Raw genomic sequence first — 10,360 nt, 5'->3', positions numbered from 1 at the left:
TGACGCTCTGCGAGCCGTCACGCTGGCTTTCCTTCACTTTGTCTTGACGCAAACAATTACTCTGAGACAACGGAGCCGCACAAAGTGGCTCCACAAGCAGGGAGCAGAAAATCAGCTTTTATGTCTTGGTGTCACAAGGTAAAGTGAGTGATACTTTACAGGAGCTTGTGTGTGTATGCGTGGGTGTGTGTGTGTGTGGCAGTGATTGTGAGTGCGTGCGTGCGTGTGTGTGTGTGTGGTGCTCACTGCAGCATGGAGTGGAGAAATATGGCAGCTCACAGTGAAGGAGAAATGAAAAATCACCCAGCATGACCACTGCCCTTGGCCACCGGCCATCTGACAGCTCCCACCCAAACGTGCAAATGGTGTGTTGGGGATTCAGCGTCGTTTGGACGTGTGCATGCGTTATTCATATAGATGTGTCACAATAAGGAGAATTTCACAGTGCAGTAATGCAACCTGCAGCATGCGCTGCATCTCGCTCAGACTGTGTTTTACGTACAGCTAGAAAACACAGCTTCAGCTCTCTGTTTACTCTCTGTTTCCTCTGAGGATGCGTAGCTTCCCCTTGAGCCAAAGGCGGTTTTTCAGAGCTCTTTTGTATTCAGTGTGAGTATTTAATGCCCTCTCGCTGACTGAGGCAGGGAGTGGGACCAGGCGGAGCAGGTGGACCGCCACATCCTGTATTATGAGGAGATGGCTGCTGTGCACTGGTGTGTTAGGAAATATTTCACATCAAACAGTTTCTTTTTCTTTTTTCCCCTCCCCCGGAGAGTAATTAACATGAAATTACAGCCGGTAATAACTCAAGCGATCGGTGTGTAATCGTGTTTTCTGCAGTGTGTCTGGTGTTGCAGCAGTTCCTCTTGTATAATTGGTTTTGAAGATGTAGTTTACAAAAGAAAACCTACAGAATATTTATTTACTCCTTTAAAATAATCTGAAAGTTGCTGCTTAATTACTGTCAAATATATTTTCATAATTTCTACCTACTGGTTAATTTTTCATGATCTGATGGCTTAAAAATGTAGTGCAAACCTGAGCAAATAACTATTAAAATAAGGTGAATATAATCACATTATTTAGAACTCCTGAACTTACCACAACCCATATTTTCCTTAAGATTTATTAGTATTTTATGTGAACGCAAAGTAGTGCATAATTGTGCAGTAGAAGGAATATAGTTCCTAGTTTTATTCTTTAAAAGAAATAAATAATTTGTAAAGTTATGGCCTACAACTGAGTAGGGCCATATCAGAGAATAAAATTATCAAAAAAAGTCATTTTAATGGGAGAAAAGCTTCAATAGTTGTGAAGATCTAATCACCTTTTCCTGTCTCTGTTGTTCTTTCTTTGAAACAAACTCAGCAGTTTGTTCAGTCGTTTCAAAGTCCTGCTGCTGCTGCTGATAATTTAATGCTGGCGTTTTAGAAGAGGAAGTACTTCCTTATTTGTCAAACTGATAGCAAAGTGCAGCTTCAGAAGGTGATCATCATTCTTCATTTTAATGCAGAGTAACACTGCTTGGAGTTCTCATGAAACTTTATTCTGGAATTATCACAACTTTAATTTTTTTATTACTTTATTCTCATAATATTCCAGTATTAAGTCAACTTTATTCTGGTACTATTATGGTTTTATTCTAGTACTTTTACAACTGTTTTTAGGTATTGTTATAACTTGATTCTTGCATTAATATATATTTATTCTGGTAATATAATGACTTTGTTATAGTATTATTACATTTTTAGTCTCGTTTATTTTATACTCATATTCTTACAACTTTATTTTGGTATTATTGCATTGACTATATTCTCATATTATTACGATGTTATTCTGGTATTATTACACCTTTATTCTGATATTATTACATCTTTATTATCACATTACTAATGTGATAATAAATGTGTCATTAATTTCTTTATTCTGACAATACAATATTTTATTACAGTATTATTACAAGTTTATTCTTGTATTATCATTACTATATTCTTACGACTTTATACTCGTATTATTGTGACTTTTTCTTGGTATTATTATGACTATTTTTGTATTATTTTGACTTTATGTTCATAATATTATGACTTTATTCTCATGTTATTACTCTCATATGATTTTGACTTTAAGATAAATTTGTAAAACAACCTGAAGGTGCACTTTCAAGCTGTAAATATTTTGAGTCACTAGCAGATTTGCATAAAGAACAACACTTTTGCCTATTTTTATTTGACAGGTCACAGCTCATCCACTTTAGCAGGAAGAGTCTTTGCATCGTACCCAATATTTTCCATCCTTTTCCATTTTAAGACTTTAATTAGTTGGACAAATATGTTACCATAAGGACATTTTACGTCCTGTGTTGGTGGGATAAGTTTTATCCTTCACGACTTGACAAAAATGACCCACTGGCTTCACGTTGGGTGACAAAATATGAAGAATCTCAAACCATATAAGTATTTTTACAAGTTACTGTATGCAAAATGAATATTTTCATTACGCTTGCATTGTGTCTGTCTTATATTGATGTCCAACATGCTGTCAATGTCTCACACTGGGAGCCAAGAGCTCACCCGCTTTGACTAATGAACACACACTAGTAGGCAATAGACTACAGATCAATAAACTCAGTGGAAATCTCTTTCATTCAGCACACTCACTCACAGACACAAACACCGTTTTTATACCCTGGGAGAAATTACAACACAGAGGATGGCAGAGGAGGAAGAGGAGGAAGAGGAGGAGGGGATGATTGTGTCACCAGAGCCAGGAAGATTGTAACACCTTAGCAACAAATAAGCCAAGCCTCCCACTGAGGAGGAGCCACACACTTTTTCACACAAACACGGAGAGGCAGCTGAAGACCGATGAAGGATGGTGATGAAACCTAGACAGCAGCAGCAGTGATGCACAAAGAAAGAAACACACACACACACACACACAGAGAGAGAGAAAAAAGCATTCCTCTTTGTTTCCTGCCTCTTTCTGTTTGTCATTGCCGTTTAACCTTGCCTGCTTGCCTCTCCCTGTCACTGATCTTTCCTCCTGCAGTGTCGCCTCGTTTAGCAGCTTTTTCAGCCACTTTGTGTGTGCGTGCGCGCGTGTGTGTGGGTGGGTGTGTGCACCGCTGGTTTACCACCAGCCGAAGGGGAGGGGATGGAGATGGAGATGGGATGAGCAATAAAAAAGCAGGGACGGTCTTAGTGGTTGGGAAAGGAGAGAAGAAGAAGAAGAAGAAGAAACACGGATCTCTCTGCATTGTATGGATTCCATATTGAATCGGGGAGGGGCTTGGTGAGGGAGGGGCACCGAAGACTCCTGGTGAAACGCAGAGGAGGGAGGGTGGTGATGTGCTCCGGACCCGCTGAACCCGAGTGACGGCGCTTCGGTCGGAGGGCTTCGGAGCGGTGACTCGCCTCAGCCTCACCGCCTCCTCCGTGGTGCCATGCTCAGCAACAACGCCCGACGCGCTGGGAGGACAGAGGTGCTCCAGGAGTCGGAGACAGGAGCGTGATGGACATCTCCACATATCCACCCGGACTCCTGCTGGCTTCTCCTCCGGATCCCCTGCGGCACCTCCTCATCAGCGAGGTGGCGCACTCTGCAAGACTCACCCATGGTGATGATCACGGTTCGGGTGTCCTGTGCCATGCTGCTAATGAATTTTCACCTGTCCACTTAACAGCTGCTCTTCCTCTCGTTATTGATGACGTACACTGCAGGGCACTTGCTATTCTGATCTGAATCAAGGTTGTTGTTTTTTTTATTGCTGCACGGACTGAACAGCCCTCCAGAATGGGTAAACAACTGCCATCAAGAAGGATTCATCGGGCATGATAATGAAGACGAGTCGAGTGCCTGAGTAGCGGTTTGCATCTGCAGTGATAGGTTTTAATTGGCTGTTTCCAGGAACAAAAGAGCTGCTTGGGCTGCACTGGCAGAAAGCTGATAGAGTTTTTGCTCAAATGTCGAAGAAGGGTGACAATCGGCAAAGAAATCTGTGACTGAAATCAAGAAACTTTGAAGCAGGAATTTGAGGGATGGATGAAACCAGTCGTTCCTCTGCAATTGAGTCTTCCGAGGAGGTTTTTGTCTCCGCTGAGCCGTGGGAATCCTTCATACCTCAACAAACTGGCAAACTTGTTCATGGTCTTCTGTCCGGTTTCATTCATTGACTGGAGATCCACCAAAGCCTGACCCCATGAGTGGAGGAGGCGCCCTGCAGCAACGAACCACCTACCTCATCTCCCTCACCTTGGTGAAGGTAGAGGCTGTGGAGGAGAATGGCGGGGAGGCCAAGAAAAGCACCCAGGAGAAGGAGGCGGAGGCCGACCAGGAAAGAAGTCCAGGGGAAGAGATTGGGGCTCCGATCCTGGCTGAGAATGGAGCTGGAGAGAGAAAACCTCGTAGTCCTCAGAGAGATACCGTAGATGCTGCAGGTAAAGCCCCTGAAAAGCCACCACGCAACCTCTCAATCCCCCTACCTGCTGAGAGAGGTACGATCCAGCAGACCAGGTCTGTAGACACCGTTGAGTCAATGCAATGCTGGTCTCCATCACTGATCACAACACCGCCAACCGAGCTGGTCGAATCGAGCCGAACTCCCACAAGGACCAGCTTCCCTATCCGGCCAGCGGGACAGCGGCCCGTGAGCCTGCTGAAGTCCCACAGCAGCGTGACCACCCGAGGCCGCGACTCCAGGGAGGGTCGGGAACGCAGCCCTACCTCGGCCCAGAGCCTCGACCGGAAGGACTGCCGCGTGACGACGCGGTCGCCCGGTCCCTGCAGGGCATCATGGGCCGAAGCAAGCCGACCGGAAGCCTGGAGGGACCTACGGGACGAGTCTCAAACTGGGATGTCTCTGGACATCGGAGGTGGTGTGGCCGCGGTGATGAGGGACATCCCCAGGAAGGACCGGCTGAAGACGGGCTCGGCCTCCCTCCCTGCTCCGGCCAACCAGGTCCCCAAACCGGCACGTAAGGGTAAAAGCCGCACGCTGGACAACAGCGACCTGAACAGCCTTTCTGAGGACCTGGGGCTGGTCAGGGACACCCAGCAGGCGCAGCAGGGTCAGCGAGGCTCTGCTAAAGACAGGAAGATGCTCAAATTCATCAGTGGCATTTTCACCAAGAGCAGCTCAGGGGCGGCAGGGCCAACATCCGCAGCTCCTCCTGTCTACATACAGAGAGATTCCAGCGAGGAGGAAGGTAGGAGGTCACAAACACTGTAGGGTTGGGCGATATGGCTTAAAATTAAATCACTTTTTAGTTTTTGGTTAAAATTGATCTTGTTTTTGTTAATATGACTATATTCTCAAGATTAGATTTTAAAAAAAGTATTGTAGCCTGACCCTAATTGTACAAGTACAAAGTTACTTTATGTTTTATAGAAAAGAAAGTGGAAAATCGATTAATCGGAGATTTTATTTTTAAGTCATATCGCCCAGACCTAGCAAACAAAACATGGGACCCTTTTTTTCCCCAAGGGCAGCTGTGGCTACAATACAGTAGCGTCATCTTAAGTTATAAAGTAGTTATAGATAAAATTAATCAATTATTATTGCTATGGGAGATCTGGCTTAGACATAAAATCAAAATTTTTGTTGGGTTTTTTTCATACCAGATTTGATTTTCATTTTTTTTCTAAAATGGAAATAACAAATGACAGAAAAATATTTTCAGAAATTGGCTTTTATTTCTGCCATCTTTTCTCTGGACTAAACGATGGAGAATTAGGGCCAGGCTATGAGAATTTTTGTTAACTTAGGAAAAAATTATCATATTAGTAGAAAACGACACAATTTTACCAGAAAATACTGATTTTATTTTCAAGCGATAGTCACCCAGCCCTAGCTAAGAAGTTGCAGCTAAGGCTGGGCAATGTGGCTTAAAAAAAATCTTCTGATTTTTTTTTTTTCAGATCCAATTTTAATAGTTGTTTTCTATGCTTAATTTCTAAAAATGGAATTACAAATGACAGGAAATATTTAAATTTTGAGAAAATTGTCATAATATTAGCAGAATGAGTCAAAAATTCACTAGAAAGGCTTAAGTTATGCATTTGTATCAGTTTTACAGATTAGGAAATATTTAAAATTTCAACATGGTCAATTTATTTTCAGCAGCAGGACTTTGAAACGGTTGAGCAAACAGCTGAATCTATTTTGAAGAAAGACGCTGGTTGCATTAGATATCATTACCAAGCTTTTTTATTAAAACAACTTTTTTCTCATAATTTTAACAAAACGCTCAACATTCCTTATTTAAGTTTTGCTATTTTTCATGAGTTCTTATAAAATTATTATTTAAAGCTCCTGGAAATACAACTGTATCCTGGTAATATTAACACTTTATTCACGTATTATTGTTGTATGACTTTATTATTGTGCTACTACCACTGTATTCTTGGAATATGACTTTTTGCTAGGAATTAATGTTTTTTTTAGTAGCTTTTTATTTATTTCAGTCGTCCCTTCTGAGAGTTTTACATTAAAGGACATAACTAGAGTATAGTCATAATATTAGCTGAATAAAGACACAATTTTATCAAAAGAATTATGAGAAAAAGATTGTTTTAATGAGAAACAATCTTGTATAATTAATTTCTTTGCTATTTTTTGTGACAGATTAAAATTACGACTTTATTCAACTTCATTCTTGTGTATTTTACTGTCATAAGTCTGTATTTTTGTAAATAAAATAAAATAAAATAATGATTAGTCTAATCCATATATTCCCGAATGAAAAGTCTAAGTTTTGATTTTGATTAAACAAGATGGCGGCCTTAGGCGTGTGCATCACTCCAAACCACGGAAACCCAAACAGCAAATTAGTTTAAAAACATCCAAGTTTTCCAAAGACTAGATCTTCAGAAACCCAAAAATTCGACCAATTGATTAAAAGAAAAATCGATTTATCGCCCAGCCCTACGCCACTCTGCAGCTCATGATCTTCCCTTAGCGTCTTTTCTGCAGGATTTTTTCTGAACATGTCCTCTTCCTCCGTGCAGAGGCATCCATTTGAAATGAGTCAGGCTGGAATTGGGTGGGGTTGATCTTTTTTAGAGAGAAACCTCTCACAGGCTGTAATAAAGTCACGTGGCTTGGGAACATTTTCCTGCCGCCATGTGCATCTGGTTCCCGAGTGATACAGGAAACAAAAACTACCGTTTGGTGCGATGATTGCCAAAAGAGTCGTCTTAATCTAATTCCCCTCAGAGCGGGGGCAGATTTCACATGGCTGCAGGGGTAATCAGCCTTCACACACACTGACACTGACACCCCACACACTGGTGCACCTTGTTTTCTTCCAGTGTGGGTTTAAATCTCATAATGTCACCGGAGTATCTGTTTGGCGCCACAACCGATCGGGAACATTTTTAATCCCGTCTTTGATATTTTCCACCCACCGCACCTTCTGCAGCTGGAGATTCATTTTCTCTCCATCTCTTGCTTTCTCTCTATCTCTCTCTCTCTTTGTTTCAGTCTGGTTTTATTTAAATTCACTGGGGGGGAAACATGTGCAGCGATTCAGGGATTTGAATAAAAATAGATTTAAAGATTTGCTACATCCAACAGAGCGCGCCTTTTTTATTTTTATTCGTTTACTCATTGTGTATTCACGCCATTTCACACGCGCGCGCACATAAACTAGCCTCTGTATGCACGGCATACACATGCACGCACACGCTCAGGAGCAGGAGGAAGTGTTGCCATGGCAACCGTCAGACCCGGGCTTCAGTGGCAAGCCGTTGTAACATAAAATCGTTTTTCCCAAAAAATAATTTTTTGTTTGTTTCATTGAAATTTTAAAATGCTACGTAAATCTGTGACGTTTTTCCTAATTGTAGATGTCCTAAAGTCATTCTGACTAGTCAGACTGTTAATTAAAAAGTGTATGGCAATCCTTTTCAACATAAAATCGCTTTCCACTGACTATCCGAGGATGACTGGCTGGTTTATTCAACAGACTCATATATTTTTGAAACACAGAGTTTCAAAAATATGACTGGTAGGAACATTACAATAAGACATTCTACATTCTAGATATCTATAAATTCATTTTTGACTGTTCATGGTAATTTAAGATATCTGCATTTACATTCTGACTAGTAAGGATAACAATTCAAAATATCTTCAATTACATTTTGACCTGAAAATTCATTTCAAGAAGATATTTTAAATGACGTGATCAGAATTTGTCATTTGAAGAGTCAAACATCCATAATTATAATTTAAGATATTGCAAATGCAATTATGACTAGTCAAAATTCCATTTCCAGATATCTCAACTAAAATTTTGCATTTTGTGCTGTGCAATATCGGAGAACACAAACTTTGTGAACATGAAGACTGCTTCTGAAATCTACAAAGAATCCCCAATTTGACATTGCTGCATATTCAAAAATCTTTTGTCGGTTTTTATCTTGAATTTTTCAGTTTTATTTAATTTTCAAAATGCCATGTAAATATGTATCGCTTTGGCTAAACAAAATACTAATACAAGATATCAGTAAAATCTTTCTGACTAGTCATCACTTTAATTAAAGATGTGTCAAATAGAAGAAAACCCATCTAATAAAAGATATCTCTACTTTATTTGGAGTTTATAGTTCTAGATATTTCTTATTTAGCTTTGCCTCGTCATTATTTGCTTTCAATATATCTGCAACTTAGTTTGCACCACCCAAAACTATCTAACAATACATTTAAAGTATCTTGATTTATGGTGTTATTCAAGATTTTTAATTAGAATTATGACTAATCGGAACAGAATGTGAGATATCTTTAATGTACTTTAACTGTCATAATTCAATTGTTGATATTTGACATGTGTGTTTCTGATGGTAATTCATCGTAGATATACTGAATATACTGAAATCTTCCATACAAATTAATGATAATCTGACGTCATTTACTAGTCACAATGTAATTAGGTATTTTGTGAAATCAAATTGTAATTAAAGAAATCTGGTGTGGCGAAACTGATTTTATGTTAAATCGGCCTGCCATATTACAGTAGTATTGCTGCTGTTACAAAGGCAGCAACGCCTGATGGAGAGGAGGAAGACGAGATGTGAAAGAGGATGTAGTATATTTGAGATAGAGGGGAAGGTTTTAAGGTTTAAGAGAAACAGAATAAAGTTGAATATTTGAGTGTTCACACATAAACTGGATGGTTGAAGTGGAGGTAATTGGGATTCTGTGGAAATGTGCGCAGCAAAGCAGCTGAAGAACTTCACTGTCTAATCACTTCTGGCTCCAGCACCAGGCCATAAAAAGGGCTTTCAGTCAGAAAGACACAATGAGACAGACTGTCAGTGTGTGTGCCTGTGTGTGTTTTGTGTGGTAGGAATTGCCCTTTTTGTGTGTGGAAAGAGTCAGACTGCAGCAGCAGCTCGCATGAAAGCCCACTTTCACCATGGATTCGTCTGCCACAGATTTAGTTTGTATTTGAAAGACACAAACAGCCACACCTTCTATCTGTTACTCTCTTTACTATCAGTTAGAAATTATAAAAAGTCAATTTTTCTTGGATTGAGAAAGTTTCCTAGATCTTTGTGACTGTTGCCTTTTTTTGGGAGTTAACTTGAAGAATTTGGATTCAACAAACCTAGAGTATTTTCACACCTGATTGTCCGGTAGGCTCGTCTCGATTGGGTCCAAAATTACAACATTTGTTACATTTTCACTTTCAAATGAACCCCACCATTTATAAAACGTTCTTACCATTCGCCTGTGGGGGGCGCTACACCAAGAACCACTGAAGGAAACGATACAAAACCCACAGAAGAAGACAAGAGCCCAACTTCCTTCTAGTAGAAATGTATGTTATATTTACCCAGAATGCCCTGCTCTGTAGCCCGCTTGCTGCTTTTGGTACTTTCTCTTCAAACAAACTAAACAGGCTTGGTGTAAATGCAACCCTTGGTCTCGGTTTGCTTGCAGAGAACTCTGGTATGGTTCGAATGCATATGAACGCCAATCAGACCAGAGACCACTTCAAAAGTAGGAAGTGAGCTATAGAACAGGGTATTCTGGGTAAATGCAACCAAAACAATCAATCCAGCGCTAGCAGGAAAAATGGCTCGTAGTCTTATGCCAGAGGCAAAAACGAAATCCTACAACTGGTAAAATCTGACACCACTCCGTTTTAGTTTGCATTTGTAAAGAAAGACGTTGTGCTCAGTACTCTACGGAGGTCTTTGTGTCGTTTCCTTCAGTGGTTCTTGGTGCAGCGCCACCACAGGCAAGGAGGGGAACAGGTTTCTCAAAGTGGTTGGTTTACAGAGCAGAGTGAAAGTGAACACGATAGGTGAAAATGTAACAAACATAGCTATTCTGATCCCTAATCCAACCGAGTTT

The 10,360-nt window shown here is 40.6% G+C and overlaps 1 protein-coding gene across 5 annotated transcripts in view; it reads left to right on the top strand.

Annotated features, from left to right (window-relative positions):
* agap2 (ArfGAP with GTPase domain, ankyrin repeat and PH domain 2) overlaps positions 1-10,360 on the top strand; it is a 29,959-nt gene that overhangs the window by 4,952 nt on the left and 14,647 nt on the right. Inside the window, exon 1 of one of the 5 annotated variants that reach the window (XM_007541854.2) lies at positions 2,847-5,204. The exons of 2 other annotated variants lie outside the window; for them this stretch is intronic. In XM_007541854.2, coding sequence (XP_007541916.1) covers positions 4,199-5,204 — 1,006 coding nt within the window. In that variant the 5' untranslated portion in view covers positions 2,847-4,198. Of the gene's footprint in view, positions 1-2,846; positions 5,205-10,360 lie in introns of those variants that run through there. 2 more of the 5 variants (XM_007541853.2, XM_007541855.2) reach the window with 2 other exon arrangements.

This window comes from Poecilia formosa, unplaced genomic scaffold (genome assembly GCF_000485575.1).
Source record: "Poecilia formosa unplaced genomic scaffold, Poecilia_formosa-5.1.2 Scaffold637, whole genome shotgun sequence".
NCBI lineage: Eukaryota > Metazoa > Chordata > Actinopteri > Cyprinodontiformes > Poeciliidae > Poecilia > Poecilia formosa.
This window is presented reverse-complemented; position numbering and strand designations above follow the sequence as displayed.